Below are 19,546 nucleotides of genomic sequence, written 5' to 3' on the forward strand. Positions count from 1 at the left end.
AAGGCTCCACGTTTGCTTGCAGCAGAAGTGATAAACTTTTTCCTTACTCCCCAGTCTGAGGGAAGGTGACTTCTGAAGGCAGGTTGTTTTTGGGCTACCACGGGTTTGTGAAATTTCCTACCTGTAGAAGAGCATTCTGCTTGCAGTCAGTTGAAGATGGAACCATTACAAACCAGTGTTTACAAATGAATTACCTGGAGTCCTCTTGTTCTGAAGGCTAAGGTGTTCAAATCTTCTTCAGGGTAATGGTTTAGGATTAGATGCATCACATCAGTGCCACCGATATTTCTTCCCGTTTGTTATTGCGGACTTTTCTGAAAATGTACACTTTCCCACAGCTCTTACAGAATAGGTACCATCATTCTGAATAATGTCTGGAAATTCTGCTTGAGTGGACATCAAATACAACAAGGAAAGAAACCTAGTCATTATTTTGGACAGTGCATCCTTCTGTTCCTCAGAAGGGGCCAAACTTTGCCTGAACTTCATTCCAAATATACTGAAAATAATGAAATCACTTTTCTACAGGGCTGGTAAGGTTTGGTTGGAAAAAGGAGATTCTCTATTAAAAGACAACCAAGCTATTATACCTTTAGTTACTGCTGCTTCTATTTTGGGGAATATGCCGATACGATAGCAATGTGTCAGCAGGGGCATTCTCACTGAGAAATGGCCATTTTATTTGCAGGTTGGAATATAAAAATGAGACACGAACAGTTTGTCACTTTGTGGGTTCACGCTTCATTTCTGACACATCATCCGTATGGAAAAAAAAATCATTTTCGATCAAAGGGGGAAATGAACTCAAAAGTGCAAACGAGCAGATAAAACATTGGTTCTGTCCATAATCACTTTTATGCAACTTTTATTTTGCTGTCACGCATAAAAAAAGATTAAATAACTAATTTTTCAATTAGCAGTGGAAAATACTAGTAAATCATTATCAGGTGGGGAAGATAGGCTACATTTCAGACAAATGAGCTCAAATTCAGCAGAGGATCATACTAGCAGAAATAGAGGGGGGTGATTTTTCTGATTCCTCTCCCCCCTTGAAGCTCAGTTCTCCTTGAATATCTGCTCCATGTGCCAATAAAAATGAAGGTTATAATCCCAACCTCATTTACCTGGGAGTAAGCTATATTAAATTCAATAGGATTTACTTCTCAGTAGGCATGATTAGGGATTACACTGTAGGCCCTTACTCAGATGTTTAGTCTTACTGAGTTCAATAGGATTTACGCCTGGGCAACTGTGTACAGGATTGCTGCCTCAAGGACCTAAAACTGAAATTTCTGGTTGATAAGTGCTTTCCTGGGCAATGCTTTAAAAATGTATTTCTTTCCCCTAAGATTGTAAGCTCTTTAAATCACACCAGGTCTTCAAATAGCACCGGATCTTTTTAACTATGATTTTATCTGTTCTATTGAACAATCATCCACACATATATTCTTGCTGCTGAATTTCAGCTCCATGCCTCCACCCAGTGGGGTTTCAATGATAAGGGATGAAAACCAAAAGCTTCTGAAAAGCAATTATGCTGCATTTAAAGCAGGAACAAGGAAGCTGAAATAGTCTTACTTCCTCCCTAAAACAGGACAGGCACATTTTAAAGTTTTATTGCAGTAGATAATCTTTGCAAGGTGGTATTGTAACTATGAATATCTATTTAAATAAATTAGTAAATGGTTGCTTTTTGCAGCTAGGGATGGACAAATCTGGCAATTTCTCTTTCTCCATTTCTCATTTTTCCTGTTTCAATTTTTTTAAAAAAAAGTCCCAATGAAAACTTCAGCATTTTAGTATGCAATTTTTCCTAATACTGTATACACTTTTGCAAAAGCAACTTTCCCTTAGCCCCCAGTGGTACAATGGTCAGTGAGTCTGCCTGTTAGTCAGAAGATTGGTGGTTTGAGCCCATCTAGGGACGGCTATGGGCAGGATTCCTGCATTGCAGGGCATGGGCATAGCCAGGATTTATGTTAGGGCGGGTGGGACTTTTGTTGGGGGAGGGCAGAACCAAGTTATCTGTGACTCGATTGGTCAGTTAGGCAGTTTTATTTGTTTAGTTGATTTTTTTGGGGGGGAGGGGTCAGCTGCTCCCCTGGCTATGCCCATATTGCAGAGCTTGGATTAAATGACCCTTGTGATCCCTTCCAACTCTAAAATTCTAAAGGAACGGCGGGCGAATTTTGCAACACAGTACACCCAACGCACCACTCAAGTGGTATTTAAAAAACTACATTCGTAGCTAGAATTACTATTTCTGTATCAGATAAATCTGCCATTAGGCATCATACAAGTTATCACACAATTAATTTCACAGTTGACCAGCAACGGATGCAAGAGGAACACAATGTATCAGTTCATTCACGTTTTAAGCATATATCCTCTACACCAAGCATCCCCAAACTTCGGCCCTCCAGATGTTTTGGACTACAATTCCCATCTTCCCTGCCCACTGGTCCTGTTAGCTAGGCATCATGGGAGTTGTAGGCCAAAACATCTGGAGGGCCGCAGTTTGGGGATGCCTGCTCTACATACAGCAAGGCAGAGGGCAAATCCCCAGCTGACGTCTCCTCCTTTTCACCATACAAGCCTTGTAATAATGTTGTTGTTGTTGTTGTTGTTTATTTTATATATCAGTGTTTTTTTCTAAAAAAAATGTTTAGAGGTACAGTACTCTCATTTTGACTCAAGAAAATCACCATTTTATCGATCAAATTGGGGGGGAAAATACAGTAAATGGACAAAAGTACAAAGATTAACAAAATGTTCAGGAGTATGCGTACCCCTGCATACCCCCAGAAGAAAAGCACTGATTATTCTTATTACTTATACCCTGCCCATCTGGCTGGGCCTCCACAGCCACTCTGGGCAGCTTCCAACAGAATATTAAAAACACAATAAAACATCAAACATTAAAAGCTTCCCTAAACAGGGCTGCCTTCAGATGCCTTCTAAACATCAGATAGTTGCTTATTTCTTTGACATCTGATAGGAGGGGGTTCCACAGAGCGGGTGCCACTACTGAGAAGGCCCTCTGCCTGGTTCCCTGCAACTTGGCTTCTCACAACGAGGGAACCGCCAGAAGGCCCTCGGCACTGGACCTCAGTGTCCGGGCAGAATGATGGGGGTGGAGACGCTCCTTCAGGTATGCTGGGCCGAGGCCGTTTAGGGCTTTAAAGGTCAACACCAACACTTTGAATTGTGCTCAGAAACATACTGGGAGCCAATGTAGGTAATTCAGGACCGGTATTATGTGATCCCGGTGGCCACTCCTAGTCACCAGTCTAGCTGCCCCATTCTGGATTAGTTGTAGTTTCCAGGTCAACTTCAAATGTAGCCCCACGCAGAGCGCATTGCAGTAGTCCAAGCGGGAGATAACCAGGGAATGCACCACTCTGGCGAGACAGTCTGATTAAAGGTGTGTGTGTGGTTTTGTCCTACCTACATGGGTAAAACTTAACACACACATGAAACTTAACACTCCAGGCCTGTGGTAGCCAAATGAAAGCAAAAAGGCAGAAACATAACTTTTTCATTTTTTTAAAAAAAGTATTTTTATCTCCCCAATCTAAGAGCTACTTCACATTGCTCTTTTTATTGCATTGACAACAGGGAGCTTCAGTGATCAAACCTGCCATTAAAGAAATCTCCATATGTGTCATCTATCATTGCACAACCAAAGTGTTGCAGGGCCCACAACAGACTTGGAAGGAGGATGAACAGGATTAAGATGTTACATTTGTGTAAGAGCGTCATACAGCAAAAGAAGAAAAATCATTCCATGGATTGACTCCGCTTATGTACCTATCTTCTTTGATTATGCTATTGACAGAACCACTTTACATTATCATAAAATCAATACATATTGTTTTGCTTCCCAATAAAACTCGTGTCAACCAGGCTTTTCGTTATGAGTTAGTGCTTGACGGCAACACAGCTATTCATTAATGTAATAAAATATCAGTAGCCTTCATCCATAAATCACACTTCCAACAATTATATACTAAGTGAGATTGAATTAGGAATAGAGTGTTTGTTGTGGTAAACAGTGTGATGTCCATTCTAAGAATGCAAGTGAAGTAACAGCTGGATGGAAAAAAAACCAAGACCATAAGAATTCAGAGATTTTAGCTAAAATTAGACCATTGCTGGTCTAATGCAGATACATGTATTTATTTTAAAATACTAGTAGAAAAATATGATACCCAGATTTGCAAGTTCAGATAGTTTGAAAACAGATTTTATTCTGGTACTTAAAATACTTTCTTCATAACTTAGTACACTTTACCAAGAGCCCATTCTCTAAAATCAGGTTTTCCAATACTGAGGAGGGATAACAAGTTTTATAATCTTAAAGACTCATTTTTGTTTGCACCTGTAATAAATAACAGTTTATGGGTTTTTCTGTATTTTTTGAAGGAGGTACTCCATTTGTAAGTTTAGATTTGGCTGTCCTTTTCTTGTCTTTTTACTTAAAATTTTATAAGCTTCCATTTTCTTCTGTTTGTAGAGTTTTTGAGCTTTTTCTATTTCTTCTCTTCTTTTTATGGCTGCCTGAAATAATGAAAAACACCCAAGTAATTAAAAGAAGTATAACTTTTATACTTTTTCTAGAAATTGGTACACACACACACACACACACACACACACACACACACACACATACCAATATATATATGCAAATTGCAAATCTCTTTTTACAGGTATATATGCTAGGAAAATAAACGGTGATATCTAAAAAGATTTGTTCATGATACAAACTCTTAATACCTCCTTCATTTGTTCCAATGCTTTTAGTGTAAAAAATAAGTAATCAACACAGTTTAATGTTTAATCAATTATTTTATTCTATTTTTCTGTTGGAAGCTGCCCAGAGTGGCTGGGGAAACCCAGCCAGATGGGTGGGGTATAAATAAATTATTATTATTATTATTATTATTATTATTATTATTATTATTATTATATCTAATAAAGTACAAGGTTGCCTTTCTGATACAGAGGGAAAGCACATTTGCTTGCGTTATTGCATTGTTCTTCATGGTTAGCACTACAGTGCAGCTGTTTGAGAAGACATCAGACTGGTGGATCCCTTGGGCATGATGGATGACAGCAACAATTGGGGGAAAGAAAGACATAGCATCTTACAAGGACAGGAAGAACCACCATGGACAGAATAACACACAGGAAGAACAAGGATATAGTGTGAGTTCCTCATTTACAGTTTTATAAATCATTTAATGTGTCAACACAAACAGATAAAACAACAACCCTTGTTGCTAAACTCTCACCTCTTCCCACTCTTTAAAGTGCTAACTTTCTATGAGAAACTTAAGACTTTGTTTAAGGCTTACCTCTTTTTTCTTCTCTCGTTCGGCTTTTATTTTCTCATATTCTTCTTTTGCTTTCTGGTTTGAGGTTTTCGTTTTAAATTTTCGATGAACCGTGTTGTACCTGCATTAGACGAACAAACCAGTGATTAAAAGTATTGATTTTTTTATTAGTGCAATTATACTATTTGTGTAAATTTTGCAATTCTGAAAAGTGCAGCAACAACAGGGCTGTCCTGAAAGGAGTCTATTGCTCAACTGCCCTACAGAACTGCTTTTGCCAACACCACCTTTCAGATAGGCAGCACTGTCTGCTATTCTGCATCTATCATGTTCAGAGTAATTATTATCTACCTATAAATCCGATTTAACTATTTTGAGCTGCTTGAGATCTATTATGTTTGAAAAGTGGTTTGCAACTATTAAGAAAAATGCATATGTATTCATGTAATTTCCTTATATATACCATAACTGAGGATTTATTCCCCAAGTTTATTCTATATAGCCAATGTGGTGCCTTACAGTTCCTATCAACCTCAGCAAAAATTGTCAGGGATGCTGCAAGTTGCAGTTCAAAACACAATAAAAGGCACCATGTTGGCTACCACTGCCATAAAGAATAAGATTCAAGCTCTCCAAACCCATAGAATAACTTTTGCTTAGCTGGGCAAACATAGGCTGTATTTACTTGAAACGTATTTTACTTCATTAGAACCAGAATGATCACAGTTATTTGCTCCCTTCCTCCAATATCTTGTTTAGCCATAGGGAACACTCTTGGAATTGATTGACTGGTTCTCTCTTAACCAAATATGGTCTTTTTAATGGACTACTATCTGAATCAAGATTTGTGATTTGTTTGAGTCAGTATTTGATTTTCAAAATACAGTACACCATACTCACATTATCTACAATAAGGTAATATACGCATGTACTACCGTAAAAATGTACTTTATGTTGCACGTCAAGAGCAGGGCTCTGTTCACAAAAGTAAATGTTTTGACAAACTGTAACTTTAGGAAATAAAATCTCATTCTGAACCAGGAGTGAAGAATCTGTACCCTTCCACCACTTCTAACTATTGGCCATACTGACTGCTGCTTATGGGAGCAGGTTCCACACTACAGATTTCTTATATACCAACTTGAAAGCCTGGCTCCATACTGTTTGCTCACAACCACCAAAACTGGATAAATGAGTATTAGCCACATGTGTCTACTTGGTTACGGTTTTAACCTTGTTTTAAATAGATTTGCTGTTTCTGTGCTTTTCACTGTTTTTCATTCTCTTATGTGTAAATCACCATCAGATGGTGGTTTAGGAGGTTTAGGACAGGCATCCCCAAACTTCGGCCCTGTTCTAGCAGGTGTTTTCACAGCATTTTAGTTCCATTCAGTGTAATCTTTCATTTTCTAAGCTTAGTTCAGTGAAAAAGGTAGCAACTAGCAGTAACAGCATATAAAATAGTTCAGCTGGTGAGGGTTTGGGTCAAATTATAGTAAATTGTAAACCTTCAGTGGCTGTTACTATTTTTATCCTTGATTTATTATTGACCTCCTAAACCAGGCATCCCCAAACTGCGGCCCTCCAGATGTTTTGGCCTACAACTCCCATGATCCCTAGCTAACAGGACCAGTAGTCAGAGAAGATGGGAATTGTAGTCCAAAACATCTGGAGGGCCGAACTTTGGGGATGTCTGTGCTAGAAGAATAACCTAGGCCAGTGATGGCGAACCTATGACACGCGTGTCAGACGTGACACGCAGAGCCCTCACTGCTGGCACACACCCCATCAGCCCATTCGCGCTGTTGTTGTTGTTGTCCCCCACCCCCATTTGTTCTCACGCTCCTCCTCACGCTACAAGCTTGTCTTCGCTATTAAAACCCGGATCCTTTTTTGCTGTTGTTGTTCCTGGTAACCAGAGATTGGTTTTTTAAACCTTTCTGTGCTGTTTTTCTGGCGCTTTGGCAGACGATGATTGGGTGTAACAGCGTTCATTTTTAACCCGTTCTGTGCTGGGGTTTTTTGGCGCTTTGGCAGACTATGTCGGTGCTGCATGTTAGTTCCAGCGAAGGTATTATTCATAATTTATTTCTGTTCTCTTCCCCCCCCCCAAAAACGCAGCAGCTTTGGGGCACGCCCCCCCAAAAGCAAAGCAACTTTTGCACCCCCCCAAAAAACCTCCAAAACGTTGGTCAGCAGCTCCCCCAAAAAAGCTCAACAACTCTGGGCACTTTGTGATAAATAAGGGGTTTGGGGTTTGGTTTGGTTAAATAATTAGTTTTTGGTTTATTAAATACACTTATATATTACAATTATACATTTTTGTTATTTAAACTATAAATATCGCGAAATTATGGTTTTTTTTCTCAGAGTGACACACCACCCGAGTTATGCTCGGTTTTTTGGCGAATTTTGACACACCAAACTCAAAAGGTTACCCATCACTGACCTAGGCTCACCTTTAAAAAGGAATTATAGGATAAAAGCAATTCCCAAAAGGTTTCTTACTTTGTGGTCGCAATTTCCTCTTCTTTTGGTACAGAAGGGCGATCATTCCTAGGCTTCTGTTGTTTTTTAAGCATTTCCTCTTCAGCTAAGTAAAGATGCTTCAGGTGTTCTGGGTAATCTTCTTTGTACTCAATGTTCTTCTGAGAATTGGCATTGCTTTCCTTTTTAAGCAATTTCTTGTAGTCACGTTGGATCTTTTGCTTTCTCCGAAAGGCAAAACCCTGACCTATAGACACCAGAAAAAGATGTGGAATAAGAAAAAAAAGTGTGATTAAAACTTCAAATGTTTTAACATAACACTCTCTTTTACTAATGTTTCTTCCAGATGATCTTTGAAATAATGCTCCATCTTCTCTTGAAGAACTGAAGTTAATAGGGTTGACTCGAATGTTGAGCAAGCTGACTTGCTCATGTAAAAGAACTTAACCTTGCTCTCCACCCTTTCTGCGAACTCCTCTCTGGGAGCCCTTGCTTTCACATGCTCTTACTAAATCATAGATGGGTTCCTGTGATGGGTGAATGTGATCACTGTCTCTTCCTCTGCAAACTGACTGAAGACCATGTTGGAAAGGCAGGTAAGGCCAAACTTTATACTTAACAGCCCTTACTAAGCCTGAAGTCCTAACTATATCTACTCAGAAGCAAGTCCAACTGAATTCCAAGGTGAGTAGGGTTAGGACTGCAGCCTAAGCTACGAGCCCCACAAAGCTCACTTCAAAGTGAACAATATTTAAATAAAATGTTTTGCCAGGATTTCACATTTTGAGGATATTATTATTATTATTTATTAAATTTGTATACCATCCTTCATCCAAAGATTGCAGGGTGGTTCATACAAGCCCATTTTAAAGGCGACAGAATATTAATTAGCCCAAGGCCTGGAAATACAAAAAACTTTTGCCTGGCACCTAAAGGTATGTAATGAACACGCCAAGTGAGGCTCCCTGGGACAGCACTCCACTGCAGAAAAGGCCCAATTGGTATTGTGGAGAAGGCACACAAAAGATGTTTGCAGGGTCTGGACTGGGTCATATGGGGAAAGGCAGTGCTTGAGATAATTACAGCCCTGGGCAGTTTAAGGCTTTATAGGTCAAGACCAGCACTTTGAATTGGGCCCAGAAACCAATCTGCAGCCAGGGCAGTCAGGCCAGGAACGGTTAAATTGTCTAGCACCGGTGAGCAACCTGGATGCCAAACTTTGCACCAGTGGAAGTTTCTGAACTGTCTTCAGTGGCAGCCCTACATAGAACGTGTTGCAAGAGTCTAACCTAGAGGATACCAGAGCATAGACAGCACTAGTGAGGCTCTCCTTGTCCAGGATGGGCCACCAGCAGAAACTGACAGAAGGCACTCTGCGCCACCGAAGCCACTGTCTCAGGTGACAGCAGTAGATCCAGAAGTACCACACACCCCTAACTCAAGACAGCCGCAGCCAGAATGATACCGTGGTCAATGGTATCAAAAGCTCCTGAGAAAGAAATCGAGGAGAATAAGCTCACATTTTCCTGCCTCTCGTGACAACCAAATGCATGGCAACGAAAGCCGGGCCTAAACCCTGGACGAAATGGATATCCAAACTTAGCCACATTCTTCCGACTTTTAGAAGACATCTGAAGGCAGCCCAGTTTAAGGAAGTATTTAATGTTTGACGTTTGATCGTGTTTTTAATATTCTGTTGGGAGCCGCCCAGAGTGGCTGGGGAAACCCAGCCAGATGGGCGAGGTATAAATAAATAATAATAATAATAATTCAACGTGCACCATTGATTCCAATGAATCTATTTAGAGTATGACAGCTGGTTATCGCCCAGTGTTTATAAATTAAAGTTTAAGGTCGCAAGTATAGGAGGAACGACCGCCCCCCCCCCGCCTCAGCTCCTTCCTGGCTGGTCTTACCCTCCCGCACGCTCCCTCGCACCAGACGCGGGTCTTTCCTCCACTGCCGTTTCCGACCCGGGCGAACCTGCGACTTCTTCTCCGCCCCAGCATCTTTGCTGGCGCCCGACGCCGCTCTCTTCCTCGCTACAGGCGCCATATGCAAACTTCCGCTCGGCTTCGTCGCGCGCCGATTACGTAATCCAACCGGCGACCCGCTTCTCTTCAGCCGCGGGAGTCTAAAGAGAAACCGCTGGCCTTTCCGTTGGTGCTCGATTCGCTTAGCCTGGGCAGGAAGCGCGAGAGCGAACGGGCGTCCTTGGAGACGGACAGGCTCTCCCAATCGAGCGCCGAGCCCTTCCTTTTACGCCTGAGCAGCTCAGCTCCATCCGCTTCGTCCCCACGCCAGCGATGTCGCGGCGCATCCGCGAGGCTTCCACGCCGGTTCCTGGGGCGAACCGCCCTCTTCCCCCGGAGCTGCCGGCGGAGACGGTGGTGGCGCGGCTGCGGGCGGTGGCGCGGTTCCTGGAACGGATGCTGCCGCTGTGCCGGGCCCACACGGTGGACTTCTACACTCGCGGCCTGTGGGAGAAGATGGTGGCGCTTCCCCCGGAGGCGGTGCTAGAAGCGCTGAGCGGAGAGAGGCTTCAGCAGCTCCTGGAGGAGCCGCCTCTGCAGCGCCCCCTGGAGGAGGCCGCCGGTAAGCGCCTCCACGCCGCTTAGAAGGCGGTGGGCGGGGGTGGTGGTGCTTTCCACTGGCTATTAACATTTGCCATTACTGTATTTTATTATTTGTTTACGGATCTGTGTGCCCCGCCTTCTTCCAACAAGTGAACTCAAGGCGTCTTACAGATAGAACCCATGAAAGAGACAGAGATACTAAATGTTATAATAATAATAATAATAATAATAATAATAATAATAATAATAATAGTAATAATAAATTTATACCCCGTCCATCTGGTTGGATATAAGATCATGTATATATCCTAAATGTTAAGATCATCGACACACACACACCTGTCAATAATCTTAACATTTAGGAAATGAAATTAAACATCGTCGTTGAATTGCAATTAGATGCTTATACATTCAGATATGTATATGATATATTTACTAAACTTGATCTTAGCCCAAAGGCTGAGAAGCGACGTACGGCATTGCTTTCAATGAGACATTTGCATTTATTGAGGCACATTGGTTCCCAAACTCCCCACCTCCATGGACAACTTGGAAGTTTTAGGGTTGCCATACTTTGAAGAATACAGTACAACTTGGAAGTTTTAGGGTTGCCATACTTTGAAGAATACAGTGGTACCTCGGTTTATGAACACAAATGGTTCCGGAAGTCTGTGCATAAACCGAAGCGTTCATAAACTGAAGCAAACTTTCCCATTGAAAGTAATGGAAAATGGATTAATCCGTTCTAGAGGATGAAAAAACCCCTAAAGCAGCAATTTAACGGAGCGCTTCCGTGGCTGCAGCCCAGTCGCGGAAGCGCTCCCCGGCCTCTGGGAGGCATCGGAGCGAAGTCCCGGCTCCGATGCCTTCACGGAGGCTGGGGCTTCGCTCCGATGCCTTCGCGGGGGCTGGGGAGTGCTTCCGTGGCTGCAACCCCCAGCCTCCGCGAAGGCATCGGAGCCGGGACTTCGCTCCGAAGCCTCCCAGAGGCCTGGGAGCGCTTCCGCGACTGGGCTGCAGCCACAGAAGCGCTCCCCGGCCTCTGCGAAGGCATCGGAGCCGGGACTTCATTCTGATGCCTTCGCAGAGGCCGGGGAGTGCTTCCATGGCTGCAACCCAGTCGCAGAAGCCCTCCCCGGCCTCCGCGAAGGCATCGGAGCGAAGCCCCGGCTCCGATGCCTTCGCGGGGCCGGGGAGCGCTTCTGTGGCTGCAACCCAGTCGCGGAAGCGCTCCCCAGCCTCCGCGAAGGCATCGGAATGAAGTCCCGGCTCCGATGCCTTCGCAGAGGCCGGGGAGCGCTTCCGTGGCTGCAGCCCAGTCGCGGAAGCGCTCCCAGGCCTCTGGGAGGCATCGGAACGAAGGCCCGGCCTCCCCGAAGATATCCGACGCTCCAGTGTCTTCGGGGAGGTTTGGCCTTCGCTCCAGGCCTCCAGGAGCCATTGGAGCAAAGGCCCGGCCTCCCCGAAGGCATCAGACGCTCAGTAGGCCTCAGGGACCTTGGTTTATGAACTTCGGGGTTAGGAGTGTTCGTAAACCGAGGTGTTCGTAAACCGAGGTACCACTATAAAGAAGTGGACACGTGCTGACTTCTACCTTTAACTGGATTGCTATGACGACACTCATTTTACATACCCATGAAAAAGAGGACATGTCCTGGAAAAAAGAGAGGACATCTGGCAACACTACGTTATTGTCTTGTCACACCACTTAATAGTTTCCTGCCCAAATGTGTTGTGGCAGATGCTGTATAATTTTTAAATGGCATATTTATTGCTTCTTTTGTTTCTTGCATTTTTACTGTGTTACAGTTTGAATTCCATAGAACACAATTCAAAATCAATATAAAAGAAGCAATAAAGATACAATTTAAAAATCAATATGAATGTTGATTTTTCCCATCTTCAACCACAAATCCACAGAGATGCTGCAAACCCCCTGAGTAAAGCTCTCAGACCGCAGTTTGGGAATCCCTGTGAGACTATATAACATATGTATTTATTATACAGTAATTGAAATTAACTATATTTGAAATAATATTTTTTAATGTTTTTCCCCCAATGGTAACATTTTAAACAACATAACTTATAATAAAACATAACCACGAAGGGAACAGTATCAGGGGGAAAGTTAACCAGAACAAAAATATTAGTATTGGAAACATTGTTTTAACCAATTATCTAAAAAAGCATAGTGTTGGAGCATGGTAAGCTGTAAGCAGTGGAGCCATGAAATGTAAAATGCACCCAGATATTTCTGGATAAAACTGGTGATCTTTCACAATTGCAGTAGTTGCCAGTAATCCTAGCTTTACTATGCTACATTTTACTTAGGGCAGGAAAGAAATTCTGGATTCTGATTTGCAATCTTTAACTAATAGAATCAAATTTGCAGACTAATCACATATATCTTGCATCCAGAGGAGATTAAATTAATTTATGATATTTATATCTCTACAGAGACAGTTATATCTCTATGAATTATGGAACTCAAGGGTTCCCATGCAGCCTTCCACTAGACTCCTTCCTGAGCATGCATATAGATTTACAGTGTATAAAAATTGTGATATCTGGCTGCAGATAAAGTAGCATTGGGTTTCTAGATAGCTGACTTGACAGCCAGACATCGACATTTTCCTCAGCATGTGCTATTTAATGTGTTACTACTGCTTTAGCATTGTGTGGCCCGTCCTAATTCTGCCAGATTATACGGTAAATTTAGATAAACCTTATTCTCGTTTTCTCAGGTAGCGGTAGGTAGAGGAACATCAACTTTAGGCACTTTCTCTCTCTTGCGGCAGCACCATAAGCTGCTTTACCTGAAGACAGGAAAATTCTCAAGTGGGAGAAGCTAACTTTGTGTATTTCCAAACCAAAAATGGGTGTGAGGTCATATGACATGCACATCTGGTTAGTGCCAGGACCGATTGCCATTTGGTTCCTCCCAGAAGCTTCTTTTCTTCTCCCCTGCCCATTCATCATTATTATTATTTTGTACCACACACCTTTTCTGAGCTTGTTTGCAGGCACTGTTTTATTATTTAAAGTCTGTACCTTGCCTATATATATTTACGTACTTTTAAAATGAAAATACAGTATTTTCTGTAAATGAAAATCTCATTTAAGCCATTCTGAGGTTTCTGAAGGATGAGCTGGATAGAACTGCCATAAATAAATGCACCTTATTTTTACTTCTCCCCCCAAGCTGCTGAACATTTCATGGGTGAAAGAAGTCTGCTTTTGTTTTTGAGCAGAGATTACCCACTCCCATATTCCTACCTCGCACCCCCCGCTCTTCATTTTTCAAATTTTCGCTTGCAAAAGGAAAGGAACAAGATGCTGACCTCGAAAAGACTAGAAATCAGCAATCCTTAACAGTTTATTGACACTGTTGATTTCTGTTTTGTTCCAGCTGGTATTGTAGGAGCTCCTGCCATAACTGTAAATTGAAACTACAGATTAACTCAGTGTGTAACAGAACTGGATCTAGCTGGTTTTTAACACACACACCCCAAAAAGACAGAAACAAATATATATGCATTTTCATCGCCAAAAGGACATTTTATGTGTTAAGGTTACATAATGGCTAGTTAGGCATAGGCCATATGTGTGTGTGTGTGTGTACACACACACACACACACATATTCTAGCAGTGTCAAGCTGTGACTCTTGTCTCCAGTTATCAGAATCCATACTGTGATATGCGAAAGATGAGGTGACAATATATATTTGTGGGTATCCAGTTTTTGTTGGATTGCATTAAGCTTTGGAGTAAAGGAGTTAGCCCTCTACAATTAATTACAAAATTAATTGCATTTCCTTTTTTACAGATAGCTGTGAGTTTTACGACATTTTCTGTGAAAATTCTCATAGGCTGGTCAACGTGCAGGCTTTTGCCCTCGCTGCTAAATATTACTCCATGTCAAACCTTGGTGTGTGTATCTCCTTAGAACAGATGCTAAAAGCACTAGAAAGCACACAGCAGCCAAAGTCAGGTAAGTTATAATCTTGGAATCTATTTTTATATCTCCTTAAAGCTTTCTCCTTCCTATTCACCTATTCTTGTTTACACGCATTATGTCATTCTGGATTTCTTTTCTAAGCAATACAGAAATCTTTAAAACATACACAGAGCACAGTCCTTTATATGTCTACTCACTGTCCCACTGTGTTACGTGAGGCTAGTCTTACTTCCAGGTAGAGCTGGGCTAAAGTTTGGTTAGAAACTTCTTCTGGCATGTTTAGGAGGTTTGATGAAGGCAGAAAATCTTCCATAGTTGGAGAGAAGGGATAAGCATCTGGTTTGGTGGAGGAGAATGAGTAGGGAGTACACAGAACACAACACACAAGGTGATCCGAAGGCAAGTTAATAAAGAGACAAAAGCACTTGATTTGATTTAATTCAAATCAATTGAAATCACAATTGAAATCACGATTGAAATCACTAGTCAGTAAGACTTGATTTAAATCATTTCTTTTCCAGATCTTGCGGATATAATCTTAATATTTACAAGCAGATGAAGGTTTCATTTTTGGAATAATACATTTTCAGAGTATTTTTTTACAGTTCTATAAAAAAAATTACTGACTTGCACAATTATTACACAAAGGTCCCAAGACTTGTGGAGTATTCTGCTCACAAGGTTGCACTTTCATTTTTACTGCTTCACACTTGGCTACTTGTGCAGATCTATTCCACTCCAAACAATCTGTTCATTGAACCCCTTGGAACTTAGCATTTAAGAGGTAAGGGGTTGATTCTGTGTGTATAAATTTGCAAAGGAGCAAAGGGATTAAGTTTCTTTCCTCAGCTTTATATGTGTATTTTATTTTTTTAAAAAATCCTGTGAAGAAAAGGCATGCTATCTCTGCAGACACAAATTCACACTTTTGAGAACTGCAAAAACAAGCATTTGTGATAATATCTTCTTGTTGGAAAGAAAGGTCCCTGCTTCCAGGTAAGTGCATACACATGGAACCCTAGTCATCACATCAAACTTCATTACTGGGGCATCCTACTTTTTTTTTTTGCAACAATAGTGTTTATTTTATTTTATTAGTCATACCCTTGGCTGTGTGTGTTTTCTTATATATTCCCAGCAGAACATCTTGTTTCTTTTCTTTGAAGAGTTCTCTCTGAATTTCACATATCAAATGGCTTTTGGAAATCCTGTAAGTTTCAAAACTTAAGTTTCAAAACTGGGAGCTACTTCTCAAAAAACCGAAAGCAATCATAGCTACACTGAGCCAGCATAGTTAGTCGCATGGTCCAGGAGGGCAGCCATAGTAATATCACATTTAGTGCTTCATATGTCTAGGTCCCTCATTTTCAACTTCACACTCAAATTTTAGCTGCCACTTGGCAATTGGGACCACTTTACCTTGGTTTATGTTTTACAACTGCAGACTTTCTTCCTATCTCAGTGTGCTAAAACTTGCATAGTAGAGACAAAACTCGCAACCATTATAAATGGGGCACATAATTGTAATATAATCTGAAACCGTAAAAAATAGAACAAAACTGAATCGAGAATAAGTTCCTTGTATTTAACAACATTAAAAGAAACCTATTAAGTTGAATGGAATTGCTTGGCAGTCACCTGGTGAGGCCCAATACCCAACTTCAGAGTTGTAATATGGTCTTTTCATATGATCACTGGGACCTTTAAATGTTGAATGTTTTCCAGACATTCCTAGATTCATTTCTGTATTTCAGAAAAGAGGCACATCTGTTAACTGTTGAGAAATGTTCTTGAACAAATTGCATTTTTCGAAAAAGAAATGTCCACAAAGAGAGGAATGTTATAACATTCAAACATATTGTTCTCGAAATTCTTTCATCTGTTTTTTATGATTTTCCTTATCAACATAAAAAGAAAAATATGTCAGAGATATTGCTTTGAAGAGCTACAGAATCTGCTTCAGAAATAACCAAAATAACTTGGAAACATGCTACCCACTTCTAGCATTACATTTACAAAAGTGTCTTTTTCCCTCTTAAAATTAAATTGCAGCTGTTTGTATATCTCAGAAGAGCATTGGCCTCATAAAATATCAATGGTGCTATGCAGTGCTTAAGCCTTTGAGAGGCTCCTGCTACCAAAACATCTTTAAACTGTTTCCTTCAAGTATCCATGATTTGTATTTTAAACAATTAGGAGTCAGGATTTCTCTGTACAGTGGAACCTCGGTTTATGAACACCTCGGTTTACGAATTTTCGGTTTACGAATGCCACGGACCCACCTGGAACGGATTAATTCACTTTCCATTACTTTCAATGGGAAAGTTCGCTTCAGTTTATGAACAGACTTCCGGAACCAATTACACCCATGCTTCGGGTTAAGTACGCTTCAGGTTGAGTATTCCGTGGACCCGTCTGGAATGGATTAATCCACTTTCCATTGCTTTCAATGGGAAAGTTCGCTTCAGTTTATGAACGCTTCAGTTTATGAACAGACTTCTGGAACCAATTGTGTTCATAAACCGAGGTACCACTGTACTGAAGGAACTCATATTTGGGCATGATATTCGGTGTTACTATTTCACCTTATAGGCATAACATTATTGGCTACTTTCCGATCAAAAGTTCAGTGCTCTTTAGAGGTCCCGACCAAAGAAGAGTGGCAACTCAAGTTGACAGAATAAGCACAGCTTGCAGACTTAATGTATAGAATAAGAGAACAAGAAGATTGGAAAAAGTTTATTGAGTACAGTCAAACCTCTTCTTACGTTCGCCTCTGCTCGTGTCCATTTCGCCCAATGTCTGCGGCAAGCCAGGAAGTAACCGGTGGGTTTGCCGCAGTTGGTGCATGCGCAGAAGAGGGCAATCGGTGCCTGCGCACAACGGCGCCTCTCCCAGCAACCCGTTTCGACTTCCGGACGGGCCTCCAGAACAGATTGTGGTCGTGAGTAGAGGTTCCACTGTATATGGAAAATAATCATGTACAGCTGAAAACGCTGGCAGCATTAAGATAAATTCAACAGTGCAAATAAGTTTCGATGGATGCAATAATGGAAAACTGATTAGTATAGGGGTTGGGGTTTTTTTGTAAAATATGCAGGGATTTAAGATATATAAAATGAACCATGGAAAGAGAAGAAGGGAAGTCATTGATATCTTAAGGAAGTAAAATGAGTATTTGAAGTTGTAAAACAGAAAATTTAATAAAAATTGTTTTTTTAAAAGAGTTCGGTGCTCTTTCAGACTTCGTGAAATCAGCTAGGTGAGCAATAACTAATTTTATAACATCTGATAAGTATCTTTAATCTAAAAAACAATGAACTTGAGGGGGAGCATTTCAGTGTATTACTGTTACTAACATAATTATGTAGGTGACTGTAGTGAGCCTTGCGCCATTATGGATAAATGCACATACAATTATGTGTGTGTGGGGGGGGGGTATTGCGGTGGTTAGCAGTGCATTTAATGCAAATATAATATTTGCTATCCTATTGTAAGTGATTTCTTTAAATGAAAGATCTTCAGTAATACTCCCCTTCAAAAATTATTCCAGCTGAATAGCCAGCATTGAAAAAGCCTGTTGTGCCAGCAGGAGATACTTCTGCATGCATTTTGTGTAGGGATTTCTGGTTTTCCTTCCCAACAGCAGACTTTGAATCCAGCTTTGATAACGTTCCCTAAGCAGAAAATTCAGGGGCCTCTTTCTGCATGCATCTTGTTGGATCCCAGCCAACGTTTATGGGAAACCTAAACTTTAATCAATCTTTTCTTTTGACTACATCAAAATGTGATAGCAGAACACAAAAATGACATGGCTGGCTTGTGCCTTCTTTGAATTTTGTTTGTCAGTATTAACTTTTTGTGAGCTGATAAAATCTGCTATGATGACAGCTCTTGACCATACTGCCACATGTTTAAATGCACAGCAGGTCTCATGATGGATTACTAGTATCGTTGGGAAACAATGATGTTAACTCTTCATTCCTTCATTCTTTAATTTTTAATTTAGCAAATCTGCATGAGAATTCCTTAGTAACTGTTTTGTCTTCTGCTGGATTTCATTGCATAGGATTTTAATGCTTTTTTGTTATTTTCTCCCGTTTGTATTGGAAATTTCCCCTCTCTTGTTATAATAAAAATAATTTGAAAAAAGGAGCAAATCAACATGGTGAACACTTTCGAACAAAATGGCCCGATGTGGGGTGTCACTGACATAGGTTTTTATTAACAAATTTTAGTTCTTATTATTTTGAATTATCTAATTTATTTGATGAAAATCAATTGGTCCTAAGCAAAACTGATATTTACTGATAAGAATCAGTAAAATCAGCTTTTCAGAATTGGTGTATAATTGGTTATGCATTTTCTAAAAATAAATCAAACCCTTCTAATTTAATTGCATTTTATGTTGATCAGAAGTAGAGATAAAAACGGATGACTTCATGAACAATAAGAAGTCACATGAAGTGCAGCTGATGTCGGAGTTAGTAGACGGCATTGCAAAGTATTACGGCCTAAACCAGGTAGGAATTCTTATGATTTCATATTGTGTACTTATTTTAAAAAGTAAAGTCATGCTTGTTCCAGTTTTGGACTTTAAAGCCAAGACCCATAGCCTAGCTCCAGCCCCTTAGGGACAATGAAGGCAATCAAGAAACCATTGATTTTAGATTCAGTTCTCTGCAGGTTTGATCAAACACTTCAGCAAGAGTCAGAAGCCAGAAATGTGGATGTACAAACTATACATCAGGACCATGGACAGAGTACAGTAGTCCAGCCAGAAAACAGGTAGGCTTAGATATAGCTCTTGTGCTTTTGGGAGCCTGTTGAATATTTGGGGACTGCTAAAGTGGTGCTGTGGTCTAAACCACAGAACCTAGGGCTTGCCGATCAGAAGGTCGGCGGTTCGAATCCCTGCAACAGGGTGAGCTCCTGTTGCTCCGTCCCTGCTCCTGCCAACCTAGCAGTTCAAAAGCACGTCAAAATGCAAGTAGATAAATAGGTACCACTCCAGCGGGAAGGTAACCGGCGTTTCCGTGTGCTACTCTGGTTTGCCAGAAGCGGCTTAGTCATGCTGGCCACATGACCCGGAGGCTGTACGCTGGCTCCCTCGGCCAGTAAAGCAAGATGAGCACCGCAATCCCAGAGTCGTCCGCAACTGGGCCTAACGGTCAGGGGTCCCTTTACC

At 41.1% G+C, this 19,546-nt stretch overlaps 2 protein-coding genes across 2 annotated transcripts in view; one reads left to right on the top strand and one right to left on the bottom strand.

Moving 5' to 3' along the window:
- Positions 1–4,230: 4,230 nt before the first annotated feature.
- On the bottom strand, positions 4,231–9,900 carry CCDC59 (coiled-coil domain containing 59). Its single transcript, XM_035127306.3, has 4 exons — positions 9,740–9,900; positions 7,845–8,070; positions 5,358–5,457; positions 4,231–4,560 (listed from the first exon to the last, which is right to left on the bottom strand). Exons 1-4 carry the CDS (start codon positions 9,876–9,878, stop codon positions 4,399–4,401), a joined length of 627 nt encoding a protein of 208 aa, XP_034983197.3. The 5' UTR covers positions 9,879–9,900; the 3' UTR covers positions 4,231–4,398.
- A 5-nt stretch (positions 9,901–9,905) lies between these two features.
- METTL25 (methyltransferase like 25) overlaps positions 9,906–19,546 on the top strand; it is a 54,793-nt gene continuing 45,152 nt past the window's right edge. Inside the window, exons 1-3 of the mRNA XM_035127305.3 lie at positions 9,906–10,418; positions 14,227–14,391; positions 18,775–18,881. Of these exons, the coding sequence (XP_034983196.3) occupies positions 10,130–10,418; positions 14,227–14,391; positions 18,775–18,881 (561 nt within the window). The 5' untranslated portion in view covers positions 9,906–10,129. The remainder of the gene's footprint in view (positions 10,419–14,226; positions 14,392–18,774; positions 18,882–19,546) is intronic.

The sequence above is a fragment of the Zootoca vivipara genome, chromosome 9 (assembly GCF_965207765.1).
Source record: "Zootoca vivipara chromosome 9, rZooViv2.hap1.1, whole genome shotgun sequence".
NCBI classification, from domain to species: Eukaryota; Metazoa; Chordata; class Lepidosauria; order Squamata; family Lacertidae; genus Zootoca; species Zootoca vivipara.

Bases quoted from the DNA above. Each gene is read 5' to 3' on its own strand.
- CCDC59 (XM_035127306.3), bottom strand. From the start codon at position 9,878: ATGGCGCCTGTAGCGAGGAAGAGAGCGGCGTCGGGCGCCAGCAAAGAT. The intron at 8,071-9,739 runs GTAAGACCAGCC...TGGTGTCTATAG, and splicing joins GCGAGGGAGCGTGCGGGAGG to GTCAGGGTTTTGCCTTTCGG. The intron at 4,561-5,357 runs GTAAGCCTTAAA...TCATTATTTCAG, and splicing joins AACGAGAGAAGAAAAAAGAG to GCAGCCATAAAAAGAAGAGA.